General features: G+C 43.9%; 1 protein-coding gene across 1 annotated transcript in view; it reads right to left on the bottom strand.

Moving 5' to 3' along the window:
• Positions 1–617: 617 nt before the first annotated feature.
• The window catches only part of LOC106583531 (calcium/calmodulin-dependent protein kinase type 1-like), a 61,730-nt gene continuing 39,468 nt past the window's right edge, over positions 618–22,879 (bottom strand). Inside the window, exons 4-12 of the mRNA XM_045705853.2 lie at positions 13,162–13,293; positions 11,263–11,337; positions 10,644–10,782; positions 9,785–9,911; positions 8,925–9,000; positions 8,025–8,137; positions 7,674–7,752; positions 6,785–6,872; positions 618–3,222 (exon numbers count right to left, since the gene is read on the bottom strand). Coding sequence (XP_045561809.1) covers positions 3,043–3,222; positions 6,785–6,872; positions 7,674–7,752; positions 8,025–8,137; positions 8,925–9,000; positions 9,785–9,911; positions 10,644–10,782; positions 11,263–11,337; positions 13,162–13,293 — 1,009 coding nt within the window. The 3' untranslated portion in view covers positions 618–3,042. The remainder of the gene's footprint in view (positions 3,223–6,784; positions 6,873–7,673; positions 7,753–8,024; positions 8,138–8,924; positions 9,001–9,784; positions 9,912–10,643; positions 10,783–11,262; positions 11,338–13,161; positions 13,294–22,879) is intronic.

Raw genomic sequence — 22,879 nt, 5'->3', positions numbered from 1 at the left:
CGGAGCACAGAAAAACGGAACCAACATAGGAACGAAGTAGTAGTGGTTTGAATGTTGATTAACTGGTATTGGTTTCAGTGACATAGAAACAAATGTTAAAAAACATGGTTAAGTGAATAAACTAAGGCACAAAGATATTCTACTTTCTCAGACAGAAAGCAACAACATTGCCCTCTCCTAAGACCATATGCACTGTTTGGTCTGGTCTGAAACAGCTCTGATAGTATGAAGTATGGACTAACAGTGGGATATGACACCATGAATATAGGGAGGTGCAAAAGGATATGCCATAAAATGAGAACAATGTTGGGAAAGGAAACCATTGTCTGTATGCCACAACATCACCAATAATACGTCACCTTCATGTGTGCCCAGACCCACCTCCTATGACTTCTGCTTCAATTTGCATGGGGGTATTTTAACCCCATACATCTCAGTTATTTTAATTAAGGATGTGTAACCTAATTAGTAAACTAGTATAGGATCAGAATTAGTTGACCTAATAGTCATTTTGGTCAAGTCAGCACTGATCTGTTGATTGTCCATGTCATAATATTTTTATTTAATATTTTATTTAACCTTTATTTAACCAGGTAGGCTAGTTGAGAACAAGTTGTCATTTACAACTGCGACCTGGCCAAGATAAAGCAAAGCAGTGCGACACAAACAACAACACTGAGTTACACATGGAATAAACAAACATACAGTCAATAATACAATAGAGAAAGTCTATATACAGTGTGTGCAAATGAGGTAGGATAAGGGGGGTGAGGCAATAAATAGACCATAGTGGCGAAATTATTACTGTATGGCAAATTAAACACTGGGGTGATAGCTGTGCAGAAGATGAGTGTGCAAGTAGCGGTACTGGGGTGCAAAGGAGCAAAATAAATAAAATAAATAACAATATGGTGATGAGGTAGTTGGATGGGCTATTTACAGATTGGCTATGTACTGGTACAGTGATCTGTGAGCTGCTCTGACAGCTGGTGCTTAAAGCTAGTGAGGGACATATGAGTCTCCAGCTTCAGTGATTTTTGCAGTTCGTTCCAGTCATTGGCAGCAGAGAACTGGAAGGAAAGGCGGCCGAAGGAGGAATTAACTTTGGGGGTGACCAGTGAAATATACCTGCTGGAGCGTGTGCTGCGTGTGGGTGCTGCTATGGTGACCAGTGAGCTGAAATAAGGTGGGGACTTTACCTAACAACGACTGAAGCCAGTGGGTTTGGCGACGGATATGAAGCGAGGGCCAGCCAATGAGCGCATACAGGTCACAGTGGTGGGTAGTATATGGGGCTTTGGTGACAAAACGGATGGCACTGTGATAGACTACATCCAGTTTGCTGAGCAGAGTGTTGGTGGCTATTTTGTAAATGACATAGCCGAAGTCAAGGATCGGTAGGATGGTCAGTTTTACGAGGGTATGTTTGGCAGCATGAGTGAAGGATGCTTTGTTGCGAAATAGGAAGCCAATTCTAGATTTAATTTTGGATTGGAGATGCTTAATGTGAGTCTGGAAGGAGAGTTTACAGTCTAACCAGACACCTAGGTATTTGTAGTTGTCCACATATTCTAGGTCAGAACCGTCCAGAGTAGTGATTCTGAACGGGTGTGTAGTATGTCATAACAGCTGACATAACTTGTCATAACCTGTCATAATATGGTCATAACATTGTCATGACACATATTTAGACCTGTTGTGACAAATATTGCATCATTCTGTGGCTGGTTATGACACCTACATGAGAATATCAAAACCCACAAAACCTACCACACAAGGCAAAACATTCCATTACACCATAACCTACTTCTCAATAATGTTTGTTATATTCCAATTTATGAAATTGACCATACTAAATTAGCATTCTACAGTAATTGAGCACAAATTGATGTCAGACATGTACCTACGTCAATGCTAGGTTGCTGATGACTGGGATGAGTGCAGGAGCAGATTTCAGGAGCAGGACAAGGCACGCTCTTTGTGACTGACATAAGGGCATGTACGTGATAAGCCTATCTGGCTTATATGATTATGATGGTCATAATGCTTCTTGACAGTGTCATAAAGTGAATTTTCTTAGTCCAAGTAAAGTGACACAGGATAGTCGTAATGCTTCATGACAGTGTCTGCAAGTTATTTAAAATATGATGAAAAAAAATTAAAGAATTTATTACAACAACAACAAAGGACTTTAAAACAAAAGGAAACTTCATGACAGTGAAAAACACATTTGAATAAATGTGTGTTTTGACACTTATGTAGAGCCATAAAATAATGCCATGTATGTCACAACAGGTTTAAATATATGTGTTATGACAGTGTTATGACCATATTATGACATGGTTATGATGCTGGGTGTCAAGTAAAGTGTTACCGCATACTCTACACAAACATCAGTGTTTGTGGACATTGAATTTAACAAAGTAATACCTGCATCCAAAACTCCCCTCTAAAAGTAACTGTAGATGGTTTATTCTGGGCAAGCATCTGGAGCTAGAAGGTGGCTCTGGACATGGCTGCTGGTTGTCTCATCACCACCCTACTCTACTGGACACAGCCTGTCATAACATCACTCTGCATTCATGGCTAGACTAGGCAGACAGGGCGGGCTCTCGGTGGCTCCATGGAAACATACGTATCCCATGTCGACAAAGGGGGGGGTCTGTGGCCACTCAGACGTGACTGGCTGGCCTGCAGCAGTAGGTGCAACTCGTCAGACTGTCCCGGTCGGAACTGCCCTCTGCACTACCGCGCTGCTGCTCATCCTCACAGTATGACACTGGAGAGGAGGGGAGAGGAGATGACAGGGACGGTACTCCACAGTGCTGTACTAGAGTGCTGTACTACTAGAGTATCACTAGAGTACTGTACACACCACTGTACGTGCTCAGAGGCTCAACAGTACTGTAGGCTATGTGCTCAGAGAGAGAGAGAGTAAGAGTCTGAGTGAGAGAGAGCGAGAGAGAGAGAGAGCGAGAGAGAGAGAGGGCGAGAGAGATAAGTGGCTGGCTGGCTGAGTGGGGGACAAGCTCAGTGTTTGTCTCACTTACAGCTCTCCTCCTCCTCTATCCCCGGTCCCTCCTCCTCCTTGTCCTCCTCCCGCAGCAGGAGTGTGTGGGCATGACAGGGGCTTGTGGGGGTGATCTGGCTGGGGCTCTCTAGACTGGTACCCAGTTGCAGCCTCCGCATGTGTCTCACCACTGCTGTGGCGTTGAATGCTTGCTGTGTAAGGATAGTGATAGGAGGGACAGAGAGATAGAGGGGGGATGGGGAGAGGGAGAGAGAGAATGATGGGGGAGCGAGAGAGGGGGAGGGGGTTGAGAGATAGGGAGGAGAAAGGGGGGTGAGAGAAAGAAAGAGATAGAGAGACAGAAAGAAAGAGAGAGCGAGAGGGGAAGGTGATAAAAGCACAGTGATTTACCATATACACTATATATACAAAAGTATGTGGACACCACTTCAAATTAGTGGATTTGGCTATTTTAGCCAAACCCGTTGCTGACAGGTGTTGTGTGCATCAAGTTGATGCACACAGCCATCCAATCTCCATAGACAAACATTGGCAGTAGAATGGCCTTACTGAAGAGCTCAGTGACTTTTAACGTGGCACAGTCACAGGATGCAACCTTTCCAACAAGTCAGTTCGTGACATTTCTGCCCTGCTAGAGCTGCCCCAGTCAACTGTAAGTGATGTTATTGTGAAGTGGAAACGTCTAGGAGCAACAACGGCTCAGTCACGAAGTGGTAGGCCACAGAAGCTCACAGAACGGGACTGCCGAGTACTGAAGCGTGTAAAAATCGTCTATCCTCGGTTGCAACCCTCACTACAGAGTTCCAAAATGCCTCTGGAAGCAACGTCAGCACAATAACTGTTTGTCGGGAGCTTGGGTTTGGGTTTCCATGGCCGAGCAGCTGCACACAAGCCTAAGATCACCATGCGCAATGCCAAGCGTCGGCTGGAGTGATGTAAAGCTCACCGCCATGTGACTCTGGAGGAGTAGTAATGCATTCTCTGGAGTGAGGGATCACGCTTCACCATCTGGCAGTCCGACAGACAAATCTGGATTTGGCGAATGCCAGGAGAACGCCATCTGCACGAGCTTCGAATAGTCCCTGCGATATGCAACTTTTCAGGGATGTCAGGAACCAATATGCACAGTCAGGAAAGCAAAGGCTAGCTTTTTCAAATAGAAATTTGCATCCTGCAGCACTAATTCCAAAAAGATTTGGGACACTAAAGTCCATGGAGAATAAGAGCACCTCCTCTCAGCTGCCCACTGCACTGAGGCTAGGAAACACTGCACCCCCTGCAGCAACTAGACCAAGCCCCCCCTCTCCATTTCTCCTTCACCCAAATCCAGACAGCTGATGTCCAGAAAGAGCTACAGAATCTGGATCCCTACAAATCAGCTGGGCTAGACAATCTCGACCCTCTCTTCCTAAAATTATCCGCCGCCATCGTCGCAACCCCTATTGCTAGTCTGTTCAACCTCTCTTTCGTATCGTCTGAGATTCCTAAAGATTTTAAAGCGGCCACGGTCATCCCCCTCTTCAAAGGGGGAGACACTCTAGACCCAAACTGTTACAGACCTATATCCATCCTGCCCTGCCTTTCTAAAGTCTTCGAAAGCCAAGTGAACAAACAGATCACCGACCATTTCGAACCCCACCGTACTTTCTCTGCTATGCAATCCGGTTTCCGAGCTAGTCACGGGTGCACCTCAGTCACGCTCAAGGTCCTAAACGATTTCATAACCACCAACGATAAAAAACTGTACTGTGCAGCCGTCTTCATCGACCTGGCCAAGGCTTTCGACTATGTCAATCACCATATTCTTATCGGCAGACTCAACAGCCTTGGTTTCTCTAATGACTGCCTCGCCTGGTTCACTAACTACTTCTCAGATAGAGTTCAGTGTGTCAAATGGGAGGGCCTGTTTTCCGGACCTCTGGCAGTCTCTATGGGGGTGCCACAGGGTTCAATTCTCAGGCCGACTCTTTTCTTGCTGCGGGTGATTCTTTGATCCATCTCTCGAGCTTCAATGCCATACAACACTCATTCCGTGGCATCCAACTGCTCTTAAACACTAGTAAGACAAAATGCATGCTCTTCAACCGATCGCTGCCCGCACCTGCCCACCCGTCTAGCATCTCTACTCTGGACGGTTCTGACTTAGAATGTGTAGACAACTATAAATACCTAGTTGTCTGGCTAGACTGTAAACTCTCCTTCCAGACTCACATTAAGCATTTCCAATCCAAAATAAAATCTTGAATCGTCTTCCTATTTCACAACAAAGCATCCTTCACTCATGCTGCCAAACATACCCTCGTAAAACTGACTATCCTGCCGATCCTTGACTTCGGCGATGTCATTTACAAAATAGCCTCCAACACTCTACTGAGCAAATTGGAGGCAGTCTACAATGCATCCATTTTGTCACCAAAGCCCCATATACTACCCACCATTGCGACCTGTATGCTCTCGTTGGCTGGTCCTCGATACATATTCGTCGCCAAACCCACTGGCTCCAGGTCATCTATTGCTTGGTCAAGCTCTGCCTTATCTCAGCTCACTGGTCACCATAGCAACACCCACCCGTAGCACGCGATCCAGCAGGTATATTTCACTGGTCATCGCCAACACCTCCTATGACCACTTTTCCTTCCAGTTCTCTGCTGCCAATGACTGGAACGAATTGCAAAAATTACTGAAGTTGGAGACTTATATCTCCCTCACTAACTTCAAGCATCAGCTGTCAGAGCAGCATACCGATCGCTGCAGCTGTACACAGCCCATCTGTAAATAGCCCATCCAACCAACTACCTCATCACCATATTTGTTAATTTTTTTCTGCTCTTTTGCACACCAGTATTTCTACTTGCACATCCTCATCTGCAGATCATTCACTCCAGTGTTAATTGCTAAATTGAAATTACTTCGCCACTATGGCCTATTTATTGCCTTACCTCCTTTCTTCATTTGCACACACAGTATACAGATGTTCTATTGTGTTATTGACTGTACGTTTGTTTATCCAATGTGTAACTCTGTGTTTTTGTCGCACTGCTTTGCTTTATCTTGGCCAGGTCGCAGTTGTAAATGAGAACTTGTTCTCAACTAGCCTACCTGGTTAAATAAAGTTGAAATCAATAAATAAAAAAATGTATAAAAATGCATAGTGCCATCTGTAAGGTTTGGTGGAGGAGGAATAATGGTCTGGGGCTTTCATGGTTCGGGCTAGGCCCCTTAGTTCTAGTGAAAGGACATTTTAACGGTACAGCATACAATGACATTCTTCCAACTTCGTGTCAAGTTTTGGGAAGGCCCTTTCTTGTTTCAGTATGACAATGCCCCCGTGCCCATGCACAGGTCCATACAGAAATGGTTTGTTGAGATTGGTGTGGAAGAACTTGAATGGCCTGCACAGAGGCCTTACCTCAACCCCATTGAACACCTTTGGGATTCATTGGAATGCCAACTGCAAGCCAGGCCTAATCAGTCAACATCAGTGCTCCACCTCACTAATGTTGTTGTGGCTGAATAAAAGCAAGTCCCCACAGAAATGTTCCAACATCTAATAGAAAGCCATTCCAAAAGAGTGGAGGCTGTTATAGCAGAACAGGGGGGACCAACTGATATTAATGGCCATGATTTTGGAATGAGATGTTCGACAAGCAGGTGTCCACATACTTTTGGTCATGTAGTGTACATGAGACAGATAGAAGAACAAAAGTAGAAAGAAAATTAGAGTTATCAAAGCAGTAATATTGAGCCACTGACCTTCCATTTACTTTTAGCAAAGTTCTTCTTTATCTGAGCACTGACAGATTCATGGATGTTCTTATCAAGAGCTGTGTCTCCACAGATCCTGCAAACAGGAAAAGCGAGAGTTTAGAGAGAGAAAGAGAGCAAGCTGTCAGAAGTTTAAAGTTTGAGTTATGCGACGTAGACATCCTAGCCTGGTTTAACCAGCCTGAATGTTACGCAAGCATGCATTGAAGGGCTTGGGGAACCAGGATGTGGACATGAAGCAATGGCTAGGGTTAGAGTTGTGGTTGAGGGTTCCAAAATAGTTATTTGGCTGTCCCCATAGGATAATCATTTTAGGTTCTAGGTAGATCCCTTTTGGGTTCCGAGTAGAAACCTTTTGGGTTCCATGAAAAACTCTCTGTGGAAAGGGTTCTACCTGGAACAAAAAAGGGTTCTTTAAAGGTTTCTCCCATCGGGACAACCGAAGAATTCTTTTAGGTTCTAGATAGCACCTTTTTTCTAAGAGTGTAGGGTTAAGGTAGTATCGGGATGTGGAGATGAAGCTAGGCTTAGGTTTGTGGTTAAGGCTAGGTTTAGGGTTAGGGTTGAGGCTAGGGTTAGGGTTGAGGCTAGGGTTAGGGTTGAACCGGGACGTGGAGATGAAGCTAGGCTTAGGTTTGTGGTTAAGGCTAGGGTTAGGGTTGAGGCTAGGGTTAGGGTTGAACCGGGATGTGGAGATGAAGCTAGGCTTAGGTTTGTGGTTAAGGCTAGGGTTAGGGTTAAGGCTAGGTTTAGGGTTAGGGTTAAGGCTAGGTTTAGGGTTAGGGTTGAGGCTAGGGTTAGGGTTGAGGCTAGGGTTAGGGTTAAACCGGGATGTGGACATGTAGCTGGAGTTAGGGGTAAGGAAATCTTGTATTACCAGGGGTGTTGAAGTGCTTTATCAGTGGTATATCTCTTCATAAAGTCTTTTTCCATCAGGTGACAGATAAAGTCCTTAGCTGGAATGAATAAAAACAGTTTCAAATCATTTCAGAACAGATATAATACAGTATAACTAATGACTTACAATTCCACACAAAATAGACATGGTATTAATTCACAGTCAAATGTAATCTATGTCTTTGAAATAATTACAGATCATTGAAAAGGATTCATGCTATTTGAATTTGATTCAGTTTGTTTTGTGTATGTGATCCTCTGTCTTTTTTCTGTTTGTCCCTATTATTATTTTTATTTTTTTTAAACGAAGGAAAATGGGGGTTTAAGCTACCTGAATCGGAGATGTCATCCCAGTACGGAGAGTCAAACTCATACTCTGCCTTCAGTATCTGCTCAAAAAGCTTAGCATCGTTCTCGTCGTAAAACGGAGGGTATCCGCATAACCTGAAAGAGTTCATATAACATGAGGTAACAGTTATTGCTCTATACATTGAACCCAGATAATAAAATGTCCAATATAAATTTGGTTAGGATATAATATCCCTATAGTGCTATTAAGTGCCAAGAGTCCCAGCCACAGATGGACTGTACTTTCTCAGACATAAATGTGGAGGTGTGAAGGTCATGCACAGAACCATTTTTGAACATTTGGAATGAGCTGCTCAATGCATTGTCAATTGGCGCCAATTAAGATTTCATTAAAAGTGCATTACAGTGGTTTGGAAACACAATATAATTTTTGGACAATCTTTTGTCATCATTGTGAAGTCACCAGATTGACTTTAGATGCAGTATTTAGCTAGCTAGTTTGAGGGGACAGCACCAAATTTTAGCTAGCACCAAATTTTAGCTAGCTAACATTAGCATTGCTAGCTATTTTTGACAAACTTTGCTATCTAATGGCAACATTGCCCTTTCTTTAAGTACATTTGACGGTATCATAATGATGGCAAAGTTGTTTCGTACAAACGATTTGCCTTCTTTAGCACTGTCATCGTATTTCTAAGCCACTGTACCGTCATCAGCCCCCACTCAGAATGACTGGGCATCAATCATCAGTTGGTCATCATTATGGTTACGGCGCTATGTACAACGTTCATAACAATGGCAACGACGCGACCGAGTGACTGAGGTGCAACCCATGAATATAACAGATGTTTAAATGCACAGGCACCAGTATACAGAGTATGAGGGACTGTATTTGTGTTAGAGTACTAAGCAGATGACTTACAGAATATAGGAGATGACTCCGATGGACCAGCAGTCTACTGCTTTGCTGTACGGTTTCTGAGCCAACACCTCAGGAGCTGCCAATAACATGAAACAGCGAAGTCAGAAGAAGGAGAGAGTGAGAATGAGAAAGACAGAGATGGAGAGAGGGACAGGAGCACTGAGAAAGACAAAGGGGAGAGGGGGACACAAAGAGAGAGTGGAAGCGAGCGAAAGACAGAGATGGCGACAGAGAGGGAGGGAGAGAGAGTGACTGAGACAGAGGGAGAGAGAGTGACTGAGACAGAGGGAGAGAGAGTGACTGAGACAGAGGGAGAGAGAGTGACTGAGACAGAGGGAGAGAAAGTGACTGAGACAGAGGGAGAGAAAGTGACTGAGACAGAGGGAGAGAGAGTGACTGAGACAGAGGGAGAGAGAGACTGAGACAGAGGGAGAGAGAGTGACTGAGACAGAGGGAGAGAGAGTGACTGAGACAGAGGGAGAGAGAGTGACTGAGACAGAGCCCATTGAAGTTCTTGTTTTACCCTCTCAATCAGAGCTCTAGTGGGCAACATCAAACAGAGAGAGAGAGATAGCGAGAGGGAGTGAGAAAGGGAGAGAGAGCGAGAAAGAAAGGGAGATAGAGAAAGAGAGAGAGGGAGAAAGAGATATAGAGATTTCACTTGCTTTGGCAATGTTAACATATGTTTCCCCTTTGAATTGAATTGAGAGAGTGTGTGCTTTTCAAGCACTAACAGATGACACAATAGCACTCCAATATAATAGCATGCTTCAGAGGAGGTTGTCAGTGGATCAGGGAGAGAGTGAGGGGGTAGTGAGAGAGATCCCACACACACACCCACGGACACACACACACCTTACCCACGTATCCTGGGGTCCCACAGGCTGTAGACATGACACTGCCTGTGTCCTCGATCTTAGACAGGCCAAAGTCACTGATCATTATCTTAGAGTCCTCGTCCATACTGTAATACAACAGATTCTCTGGCTACCGAGAGGCAGGGAGAGAAAGAGAGAGAGAGATTGTAGGGTTAAGGTAGTATCGAGAGAGAGAAATAGAGAAAAAGAGAGAGGAATAGAGAGAAAAAAGTGAAAGAAAAAGATAGAGACAAAAAGAGAGAGAGAAGGGGAAAAGAGAGAGCAAAAAAGAAGAAGGGGCAGAAAAAAGAGGAGGGGAAAAAGAGAGAGGATGGGAGAAAAAGAGGAGGGTAAAAATTAATACAACTTGGTTTAATTGAAGCTTTTCTCACAGAAACCTTAATGATTCTGGTAAGAAAGAATTGGCAAGACAAGCTGTTGTGGCAGTACATTGGTACCTCCATACAGCCTGGGATGTAAATTAACCTCGATTTCCAGATTTCTCACGTTGGTGAACACGAGACATGGATGTGTGGCAATGCAAGACAACGCGTAACGAGAGTGGTTATTTTGTTTGAGTACATAACTTATGGACAGCATCTAATGCATCTTTGTATCTATTTCTACAGGATCCATTACAATTGCACAAGAGTAGTGTACAAGTTCTTACATACTGACTCTCCAAGGAGTAAGCAAACAGATCAGCCCTCTCCCCTCTTCTGAGCCCTAATTTCTGGTCCCTTGTGTAGGATGCTCATGTCATGGAGATGTGTGTATGTATTTGTGTGCGTGCGTGCATGTGTAAATGTGTGTGTGTTTGAGTGTGTGCGCGTGCGTGTTTGTATGTGAAGAGTTGGAGTACCTTCAGGTCCCTGTGTACGATGCCCATGTCATGGAGGTATTTGACAGCGTCCAGGATCTGGTGGATGAGTTGGCTGGCGTCTCTCTCTGTGTAGAAACCCTTCTCTACGATGCGGTCAAACAGCTCCCCTCCAGACACCCTGATAGAGACACAGAGGAGAAACATTAAAGGGAGAGGCTTTACACACACCCACATGTATTGAACTCATACTCCAAACCAATCCCCCAATCTGTCCCCGATTTGTGACCTACAGTATTCCTAACAGAACACTGAATAAGGAACATGTTTAATGCAACATTACCAGAGAGAGAGAGAGACAGACAGACAGACAGACAGACAGACAGACAGACAGACAGACAGACAGACAGACAGACAGACAGACAGACAGACAGACAGACAGACAGACAGACAGACAGACAGACAGACAGACAGACAGACAGACAGACAGACAGACAGACAGACAGACAGACAGACAGACAGACAGACAGACAGACAGACAGACAGACAGACAGACAGACAGACAGACAGACAGACAGACAGACAGACAGACAGACAGACAGACAGACAGAGAGAGAGAGAGAGAGAGAGAGAAGAAAGAGAGAAGAAAGAGGAGACTCACAGCTGCATGACCAGATACAGGTGGGACGTGCTCTCAAAGATGTCCTCCAGTGAAACAATGTTGGTGTGCTTGATTCTGAAAAGACAAAAAGACAGAGTAAGACAGAAATACATGGATATTGTTATGAGTACAATGCCAGCCCTGACAACATGAACAATGCCCAATGTTTTCCAGCAGTGCTATGATGCCCCACGGTGTCTCACTCACAATACTGTCATATGATCGCCAGGTGGCACCATTGCTATGTGTAAGAGTGTGTAGGAGCGCCACAAACAAAAACATTAGGTTAATGCTCAATGAAAGAGCTCTATACGGGATCCAATCAATACAGAACTAGCCATATCGTAGGGCCAGTTGTTTTCTCACCACATCAAACACTGGTCTGACATAGATGAGTGTTTCATAATCTCTAGCCAGAATACGGGGCCAGCGGCTGACATTGGTTGAACACCTGTGTCCATGTCTTCATTCAGCACCACTGATGAGAGAGAAACTAGCCAGTAAGGGGGAGTTCTACAGTGACTGAGGGAAATACGCTGGCAAAAACAGCACTGGTAATACACAAGCCAAGAAAGAGACAATCAAGGCTGAAGCAGGACATTGCTCTGTTGTTATAAGCAGTTATGTAGGTGATATGTGACACTGTGTGTTCTTGCTGTAAAGGAGAGAGGAGGAAGGAGAAAGTATAAGTGTGTTGGGATCCGAGTCAGTGTCTGTCTGAGTATTTCTTTGTATCACCCTCTGTTTACTTCTCCCTCATCACAAACCCCTCTCTCTCTCTTGCTGTCGCTCTCTCTTTCGCCTTCTCTTGCTCTCTCTCCTTCTCTTTCTCTTCCTTCATCACACTACTGAAAGGAACTCCACACACACAATCTCCCTCCGCCTCTGTGTGTGATGTTACCCTGGCAACAAGGACACTAAAAATAGGGCTATCTTCTTTACTCCTGACATTTCTGGTGAACAACCCACTGTTTCTACTGACACATAGATACCGTACCATTCCATACTATACTATACCATACCATAACATGAATCCAGCCAGTCCCCTTTCTCCATTGACCTCCATATACTAAAATCACATATACTATAACCACATACTACTGCTTTGCATCAAGCTGGCTCTGCTGTACATTACCACGATGAGCCAATCAATACCATGCAGTCAGTCCTTTACATTGATAGACCCTGTGTGTTATGATCCCTCAGCCTCGTTCCTGACCATAAGGACTATTAAGTCATTTCAATGACTGATGATGGGGGAACAACCTGGTATTATTAAAGATATTGTGTTATGTGGTGGTGCGGTGCGCTGCAGTGTGTTGTGTTGATCTGTGCAGTACAGCAATCTCATTCTCTATGTTACTGACGTGTGCAGCACGACAAGCTCATTCTCTATGTTACTGACCAGTGCAGCACAGCGATCTCATTCTCTATGTTACTGATCTGTGCAGCACGGCGAGCTCATTCTCTATGTTACTGACCTGTGCAGCACGGTGAGCTCATTCTCTATGTTACTGACCTGTGCAGCACGGTGAGCTCATTCTCTATGTTACTGACCAGTGCAGCACAGCGATCTCATTCTCTATGTTACTGACCTGTGCAGCACGGTGAGCTCATTCTCTATGTTACTGACCTGTGCAGCACGGTGAGCTCATTCTCTATGTTACTGACCTGTGCAGCACGGTGAGCTCATTCTCTATGTTACTGACCTGTGCAGCACAGCGATCTCATTCTCTATGTTACTGACCTGTGCAGCACAGCGATCTCATTCTCTATGTTACTGACCTGTGCAGCACGGTGAGCTCATTCTCTATGTTACTGACCTGTGCAGCACGGTGAGCTCATTCTCTATGTTACTGACCTGTGCAGCACGGTGAGCTCATTCTCTGTGTTACTGACCTGTGCAGCACAGCGATCTCATTCTCAATGTTGTTTTCCTTGCCCTCCAGAGCCTTCTTTGGGATACACTTGATGGCTACGAGCCTCTGGGTCCCCTTTTCCTCCGCTAGCACCACCTCCGAGAACGCCCCCCTGCAACACAGGAAACACACATTTTCAAAAACATCACACACACACACACACACACACACACACACACGTACAGTTACACTTACTAACTGCAAAGACCAATTCAAATGCTGTACATTAACAAACAAATGCAGTAAACTGTATTAAAGGGTGGTTACTGAACGTATGCCACCAATGAAAAAGTGAGGCAGCTAGTCTTGGTCCCAAGACCCCAAGTCAATATGGCCTGTATCTGAGGTGGGTCACTAAAACGATAGTGACATTTAAATAAGAGGAAAGGTTCGGGGTCAAATGAATAGGTGGAGTTCCTGGGAAATAAGGCGAGTGTCCACCCTGTGTGCGTGATGTGTGTGTGTGTTGTGTGTGTGTTTGTGTGGCTCACTTTGCTCGGACAGTGTTTGCACGTGAGCTGCATGACTCATGGTGGGGCGAGTGTGGGTACAGACAGAGCCTTCCCCCTCGAGAACACACACCAAGGTAGGTGATCCCCCTGGATCCCCCAGGCCTAACCAGCCACAACCTGTCCAACCCTAACCCATTCCCCATGGCCAGTCACTATTAGCAGGCACATTCTGTCCAGTGTCCACAATTCCCTTCCCTCCCAAGACCACAGTGTCTCTCTATCTAGGGAGGGGATCCCCATGGTCTAACCAAGCACATCCTGCCGGTCTCTCATCCTATCCTTCCCATGATACCTCCCAGCACCGTAGGCTCTCTCCACCGAGGGAGGGGATCCCCATGCCAGCTATAACTAGGCACATTGTGTCTGTCTCTAAGCGATCCCAGTAGCCCAGCAGGCAGCACCTCTCTACCCAGGGAACGTGTCCCCACGGCCAGTCTCTAACCAGGCACATCCTGTGTCTCCCATCCCACCCACCCCACCCTTCCCAGCAGCACCACAGGTTGTCTCTCCACCCATGGAGGGTTTCCCTACGGAGGGCGAGTTATAATAACAAGAACATCACATGCTGTCCGTCCCCTCATCCAACCCCAGAAGCACTGCACGGTACGTCCCAGGCCAGCAGCCTCTCACAGCCGTGTGTGTCATGGCAGCCGGGTCCCGTGGGGCCGAGAAGAGGCTGTACAAACAAAAACATGACTGGGTTTTCTCTCACTCACCATCACCAGCCATCATAACAATCCATCCACATCAGCCATCCGAACCCTGTCTGACTCCCACAAAAACTGCACTCCATCTATCTATTATTGAGATGATAAAGCATTTCCTTTTTTATTTCTACAAGCCACTCTCTCGCTCACCACTCTCTCTCTCTCACTGCTATTCCGGATAACTTGTGTGCTTTTTGTTGTCCCCACCACCCTCAATGTCACTCTCAAAGTTCACATGGAAGAACACTTTAGAGGCACTACAGTAATGTCACCATTGTGAATTATTCAATAGACCACTCTGAAACACACACAGCCACTGTGCAATCAGAGACAGATGACAATGAAGATGTATATCTATATCTACCTACCTATCTTACTGTACCTACAGTACCTACCTCCCTAACTGTATCTAAGCCAGCCTGCCTGCCTGCCTGCCTCCCATCTACTCCTGCATCGCCCCATGACAGTTTGGATGTATTGGGCTGTTTGGTTTCTGTTTATGCTCTCTGGTGTGACTCATTCCCCTTGTTCCGCGCACACGCACACTCACAGGTGCAAAAAGAGTTTGATGCTATTATTAGATTTTATAGAAGGAATGGAACAAAAAAAAGAACAACCTAGTGAACCCACATAACAGTTTGGTTGGTATCTAGCAAAAAACACACGCATGCACAAATGAGCACACACGCACGGACGGATGGACGCACGCATAGTTGCAAGCATGTACACACCAGTGGTGTAGTGTAGACTCCATGAGGGTGGTATGAGGGCCCAACGTCCACAGGTGGGGGTTGTGCTTACAGCCCAACACCGTGCAGGACGTTTGGCATTTACCAGAGAACACCAAGATTGGCAAATTCGCCACCGGCGCCCTGTGCTCTTCACAGATGAAAGCAGGTTCACACTGAGCATGTGACAGACGTGACAGAGTCTGGAGACGCCGTGGAGAACGTTCTGCTGCCTGCAACATCCTCCAGCATGACCGGTTTGGCGGTGGGTCAGTCATGGTGTGGGGTGGCATTTCTTTGGGGGGGCCGCACAGCCCTCCATGTGCTCGCCAGAGGTAGCCTGACTGCCATTAGGTACTGAGATGAGATCCTCAGACCCCTTGTGAGACCATATGCTGGTGCGGTTGGCCCTGGGTTCCTCCTAATGCAAGACAATGCTAGACCTCATGTGGCTGGAGTGTGTCAGCAGTTCCTGCAAGAGGAAGGCATTGATGCTATGGACTGGCCCGCCCGTTCCCCAGACCTGAATCCAATTGAGCACATCTGGGACATCATGTCTCGCTCCATCCACCAACGCCACGTTGCACCACAGACTGTCCAGGAGTTGGCGGATGCTTTAGTCCAGGTCTGGGAGGAGATCCATCAGGAGACCATCCGCCACCTCATCAGGAGCATGCCCAGGCGTTGTAGGGAAGTCATACAGGTACGTGGAGGCCACACACACTACTGAGCCTCATTTTGACTTGTTTTAAGGACATTACATCAAAGTTGGATCAGCCTGTAGTGTGGTTTTCCACTTTAATTTTGAGTGACTCCAAATCCAGACCTCCATGGGTTGATAAATTGGATTTCCATTGATTATTTTTGTGTGATTTTGTTGTCAGCACATTCAACTATGTAAAGAAAAAGTATTTAATAAGATGATTTATTTCATTTAGATCTAGGATGTGTTGTTTAAGTGTTCCCTTTATTTTTTTGAGCAGTATATATAAACACCTTAATATATTACACTGTTTATGAGAAGAGCTTTATTGTGAGTAGGTATTACATTGTATTGTGTAGCTTAAATAAACTTTGATTTGATTAGCTTGAATACATGTTTACAATATATCCTATTACTGAATAAAAATAAAAAAGGGGTGAACCGTTAGTTCATAGAATTTTTGCATAGATTAAACATGCTATCAAATCAATTGACCAAGTAGTGAACATAAATCATTACTTACAGGAAAGTAATTGCCGAAAATGTGTCTCAAAACAGCCATAAATCAAGCTTTTGGTGTATTCATGCATCTCAATAAACTATAACCTAAATGCATTATTACCTCCAACTTGGCCCAATTCATATTTCCGATTGCCCACCCTGACATACCAATCTAGAACGGGCCCTGTGTCTCAACCATTAGCCAATGAGGGATAAATATCCTAAGCAGGGCTACAGCAACTTCCAGAGAGAGTCAGGCTCCTTGGGCTTTACCGTGGCCACTCTGGTTCGGGAAAAAAGTGGTCAAACCTCTGACGGGCCTCCGCGGTGCACACACATAGCCTATAGCTCTTCATCATTCTTGCCAACGCCAGAGAGAAGACAGGGATGAAATCACCATTTACCTACGACTATATTGCTATACTATTTAAACTTATTTGGTTTGTCATTCTAATGTTTTCATTGAATTTTAGTGGTAATTAAATATAATTTATTTAGAAATTATCAGAATACATTTTACAGAAATAGTTTTACCAGCTCCGTGTATTCTCAAATTGAAAAAAGTGAGGGAGCGCCGTAGACTTGGGCGGTATACCGTATACCGGGGTATACGGAAACAGCAACCGAAGGGTTTTTCAATACCATCAATACTGTTGAAAATATTTCTTTGAAGTTTTTCAATGAATGTTAATATTTGTAGCTCCTTTTTAAGTAAATACCTGCAGTCAACTTGTGCAATATGTTAGGAGATAAAGCAGACTGCGTTCTTCATTTCACCTGTCACATTATTTTACATTATGAAGCTTACCATAGTTCCCCAGAACAGTTGAGCCAGTCACCTGTTTGTTTGTAAATAGCACAACGAAAGAAAGCGGGAACAGATGAGTCCAGCTGTGTATTGACAGGGGTCACATTTCATATTGAAAGTCAAGTGTTTTTTTGCCTCAAAAGAGTGAACATGGACGTGCAACTATAGTTTTTCGTCACAGAAAATACATTAGTGCAACACATTCAGCAAAAAATAGATTCATCGGATGAGATCCAGAAGTCCAACTGGCTGTAAATGTGCTTACAATGAAAAAGCTACGTATTTTTTGCAAAAGCAATGCATGGCCATCAACTTTCTAATGTTAATCATAGAAACAATGCCACCTTTCCGACAAGCCAGTTCATCACATTTCTGCCCTGCTAGAGCTGCCCCAGTCAACTGTAAGTGCTGTTATTGTGAAGTGAAAATGTATAGGAGCAACAACGACTCAGCCACGAAGTGGTAGGCCACACAAGCTCACAGAACAGGACCACCGAGTGTTTAAGCGCATAAAAATAGTCTGTCCTCGTTGCAACACTCACTAAAGAGTTCCGTCAGCACAATAACTGGCCGAGCAGCCGCATACAAGCCTAAGATCACCATGCGCAATGCCAAGCGTTGGCTGGAGTGGTGTAAAGCTCGCCGCCATTGGACTCTGGAGCAGTGGAAACGCGTTATCTGGTGTGATGAATCACCCTTCATCATCTGGCAGTCCAACGGACAAATATGGGTTTGGCAGATGCCAGGAAAATGCTACCTGCATAGATCCAACAGTTTTTCATGGTTTGGGCTAGGCCCCTTGGTTCGAGTGAAGGGAAATGTTAACGCTAGAGCATACAATTACATTCTAGATGATTCTGTGCTTCCAACTTTGTGGCAAAGCCTTCCCCAAGTAACTGACGCAAGCAGTAAAATTTGATAAAAAAAACAGATAAAAAACACCCTATGGAACAGCGGGGACTGTGAAGCAACACAAACATTGGCACAGACACATGCATACACAGACACACACACGATAACATGTTCGCACTATACATACACTTGGATTTAGTACTGTAGATATGCAATAGTGGTGGAGTAGGGGCCTGAGGGCACACAGTGTGTTGTGATATCTGTGAATATATTGTAATGTTTTTAAAATTGTAAAAACTGCCTTAATTTCGCTGGACCCCAGGAAGGTTAGAAGGAAGGTTGGATCCCCATTAGCTGCTTTGGCAGCAGCTAATGGGGATCCATAAAAAATACAAATACAAACATTTTGGGGAAGGGCCTTTCCTGTTTCAGCATGACAATGCCCACACGTTCCAATTCAACCCAAAGTAGTTCGATGGAGTTCGCTTTGTGTGTGGAAGAACTTTACTGGCCTGCACAGAGCCCTGACCTCAACTCCATCGAACTACTTTGGGATGAATTGGAACGCCAACTGCGAGCCAGGCCTAATCGCCCAACATCAGTACCCGACCTCACTAATGCTCGTGTCTGAACAGAAGCAAGTCCCCGCAGAAATGTTCCAACATCTAGTGGAAAGCCTTCCCAGAAGAGTGGAGGCTGTTATAGCAGCAAAGGGGGGACCAACTCCATAATAATGCCCATGATTTTGGAATGAGATGTTCGACGAGCAGGTGTCTACATACTTTTGGTCATGTAGTGTATTTGTACTGAGAAAACTTTAACTTTTTCAAATCTCTTATTTTGGATATCATTCTGAAAAATGCTCCTCATAAGTGTATAGCCAATGGAATCTTTGCGAATGAGCTCAGTGACCATTGTCCAATTACCTGCAATAGAGAATAAGCTATTAAATATATATTATTATTAAATATTAAGAACTGAATATTAATCGCGTCCGCACATTATTATAAGAATACATTTTTTTTACTTTCAATTAGCAACATTTCCTGTATGACCTGGGGTTGTATGATTGGGAGGGTGTGTCCTCTATCTCTGATTCGGATCAGGCCCTTAAATGTTATAACTCTCTGTTTAACTCTGTTGCAGATAAGCATGCCCCATATAAAAGATGAAGGGGAAGGGACAGATCTAACTCATTGTTCACGCATGAATTGTCAAAGATTTCATGAAAGAAATGTAGCTTGGGCTAAGGCTAGATTGACTGATTCTAATTTTGACTGGCAGTGCTTCAAACACTTGAGAAATAGATGTCTTACTCTGGTTAGAAAAGCAAAGTCAACATACTTCTGGAATTGTGTGTCTGAGCAGACACACGCACATTTGTGGCCTGCTGGAGGTCATTTTGCTCTGGCAGTGCTCCTCCTGCTCCTCCTTGCACAAAGGCGGAGGTAGCGGTCCTGCTGCTGGGTTGTTGCCCTCCTACGGCCTCCTCCACGTCTCCTGATGTACTGGCCTGTCTCCTGGTAGCGCCTCCATGCTCTGGACACTATGCTGACAGACAAAGCAAACCTTCTTGCCACAGCTCGCATTGATGTGCCATCCTGGATGAGCTGCACTACCTGAGCCACTTGTGTGGGTTGTAGACTCCGTCTCATGCTACCACTAGAGTGAAAGCACCGCCAGCATTCAAAAGTGACAAAAACATCAGCCAGGAAGCATAGGAACTGAGAAGTGGTCTGTGGTCACCACCTGCAGAACCACTCCTTTATTGGGGGTGTCTTGCTAATTGCCTATAATTTCCACCTGTTGTCTATTCCATTTGCACAACAGCATGTGAAATTTATTGTCAATCAGTGTTGCTTCCTAAGTGGACAGTTTGATTTCACAGAAGTGTGATTGACTTGGAGTTACATTGTGTTGTTTAAGTGTTCCCTTTATTTTTTGAGCAGTATATATTGCCTTGCAAAATAATTTTGAATAACTGGCAAACTCTCAGCTAAGAGCTTTTTTAACTTCAAATTATATTCTTAATGCACACCAATCTGATTTTAGACCTGGACATAGCACCGCTTCAGCAACTACACTTGTCTTAAATAATTTGTTAAATTGCTTAGATTATAGGAATCACTGTGCTGCCATATTTATAGACCTATCCAAGGGATTTTATACTGTCGACCATGCCCTACTCTTTCAGAGGTTGTCTGAGATGGACCTCGGCCAAGGTGTCTCACAAGTGGTTTGAGAAGTATCTGTCAGACAGGACACTGTGTGCTTTCTGATGGGGTTAAGTCAAGTTACTTCGACATTACTAAAGGTCTCCCACAGGGGTACATTTTGGAACCTATTACTATTCATATAAATTATATTGGTCTATCTGCAAAAATCAGTAACATTCATCTGTATGCAGATGACACTGTTATGTACACTATTGCCCCTACTACTGACCAGGCTATGTTAGAGCTGTAATCTGATTTTGTTGCCCTGCAGAAAGCCCTTGTAGATTTAAAATTGGTAATTAATACGGAAAAAATAAAAGTATGTTGTTTTCTAATTCTTGTAGAAATATTTCAGATGGTTTACACATTTATGCTTTGGATGGTTCTTTCATCGAGCAGGTTCCTGCCTATAAATATCAGAACTTTTGGATTGACAAAAATTTTATGTTTAACAAACATACAGATGAGCTAGTTAAGATGCTGATATTTACAGTACGCTTCTTTTATAGAAATAGATCATGCCTCTCCCTAAGCAGCAGGAAGCAGGTTGTATTGGAAAACCTTCCTGCCATCTTCCTGCAGCAGCCACTACTCTAAAACCCTTGGATGCAGTATATGATAGCGAGCTTCACTTTATCACAGGTGACAGGTTAAATACTCATCACCGCATCCTTTATCAGAAGATCGGCTGGAGCTATCTTACAGTGCCTTCAGAAAGTATTCATACCCCTTGACTTATTGCACATTTTGTTGTGTTAGAGCCTGAATTCAAAACTGATTACAGTAAATTGTTTTTTCCCCCCTCACCCATCTACACACAACACCAGATGATGACAAAGTGAAAACATGTTTTTAGAAATGTTTGAACATTTATTGAAAATTAAGTACAGAAATACAGTGCTTTCCACACCTGGATTGTGCAACAATTTCCCATTATTCTTTTCAAGTGGTACTCAGTAATGTGTTGTATTGGATGTTCCCCAAACATAACATGTAGTATTCAGGACAAAAAGTCTATTGATTTGCTACATTTTTTGCAGTATTACTTTAATACCTTCTTGCAAACAGGATGCATATTTTGGAATATTTGTATTTTGTACAGGCTTCCTTCTTTTCCCTCAATTAGGTTAGTATTGTGAAGTAACTACAATATTTGTTGATCCATACTCAGTTCTCTCCTATCACAGTCATTAAACTCTGTAACTGTTTTAATGTCACCATTGGCATGGTGAAATCCCTAAGTGGTTTCCTTCCACTCCGGCAACGGAGTTAGGAAGGACGCCTGTATCTTTGTAGTGACTGGGTATATAGGTTTCTTCCTAGGTTTTTGCCTTTCTAGGGAGTTTTTCCTAGGGAGTTTTTCCTAGCCACCGTGCTTCTTTCACATGCATGGCTTGCTGTTTGGGGTTTTAGGCTGGGTTTCTGTACAGCACTTTGAGATATCAGCTGATGTACGAAGGGCTATATAAATACATTTGATTTGATTTGATACACCAAAGTCTAATTAATAACTTTACCATGCTCAAATGGATATTCATCGTCTGCTTTTTTTTTCATTTTTACCCATCTACCAATAGGTACCCTTCTTCGCGAGGCATGGAAAACTTCCCTGGTCTTTGTGGTGTAATCTGTGTTTGAAATTCACTGCTCGACTGAGGGACCTTACAGACGCTTGCGTCCCACCTAGTCAACAGCCAGTGGAATCGCATGGCGTGAAATACAAATACCTCATAAATGCAATAACTTCAATTTCTCAAACAATCAACTATTTTACATCATTTTAAAGACAAGACTCTCGTTAATCTAACCACATTGTCCGATTTCAAAAAGGCTTTACAGCGAAAGCAAACATTAGATTATGTCAGGAGAGTACCCTGCCAAAAATAATCACACAGCCATTTTCAAAGCATGCATATATGTTACAAAAACCAAAACCACAGCTAAATGCAGCACTAACCTTTGATGATCTTCATCAGATGACACTCCTAGGACATTATGTTATACAATATATGCATGTTTTGTTCAATCAAGTTCATATTTATATCAAAAAACAGCTTTTTACATTAGCATGTGATGTTCAGAACTAGCATACCCACCGCAAACTTCCGGTGAATTTACTTAATTACTCACAATTAACGTTCACAAAATACATAACAATTATTTTAAGAATTATAGATACAGAACTCATTTATGCAATCGCGGTGTCAGATTTTAAAATAGCTTTTCGGCGAAAGCACATTTTGCAATATTCTGAGTAGATAGCCCGGCTAGCTAATTTGACACCCACCTAGCTAGTTTGACACCCACCAAGTTTGGCCCTCACCAAACTCAGATTTACTATAAGAAAAATTGGATTACCTTTGCTGTTCTTCGTCAGAATGCACTCCCAGGACTTCTACTTCAACAACAAATGTTGTTTTGGTTCAAAATCATTTATAGTTATATTCAAATAGCTCTGTTTTGTTCGTGCGTTGAGGTCCCTATCCGAAGGGTGACGCGCGGGCGCATTTCGTGACAAAAACATCCAAAATATTCCATTACTGTACTTCAAAGCATGTCAAACGCTGTTTAAAATCCATTTTTATGCGATTTTTCTCGTAAAATAGCGATAATATTCCAACCGGGCGACGTTATATTCATTCATAGACTGAAAGAAAAACATGGAGTCCTC

The sequence above is a fragment of the Salmo salar genome, chromosome 22, assembly GCF_965601325.2.
Source record: "Salmo salar chromosome 22, fSalSal1, whole genome shotgun sequence".
In the NCBI taxonomy this organism is placed as follows: Eukaryota; Metazoa; Chordata; class Actinopteri; order Salmoniformes; family Salmonidae; genus Salmo; species Salmo salar.
Note: the sequence above shows the minus strand (reverse complement) of the source record. Positions and strands in the feature narration are given on the sequence as shown.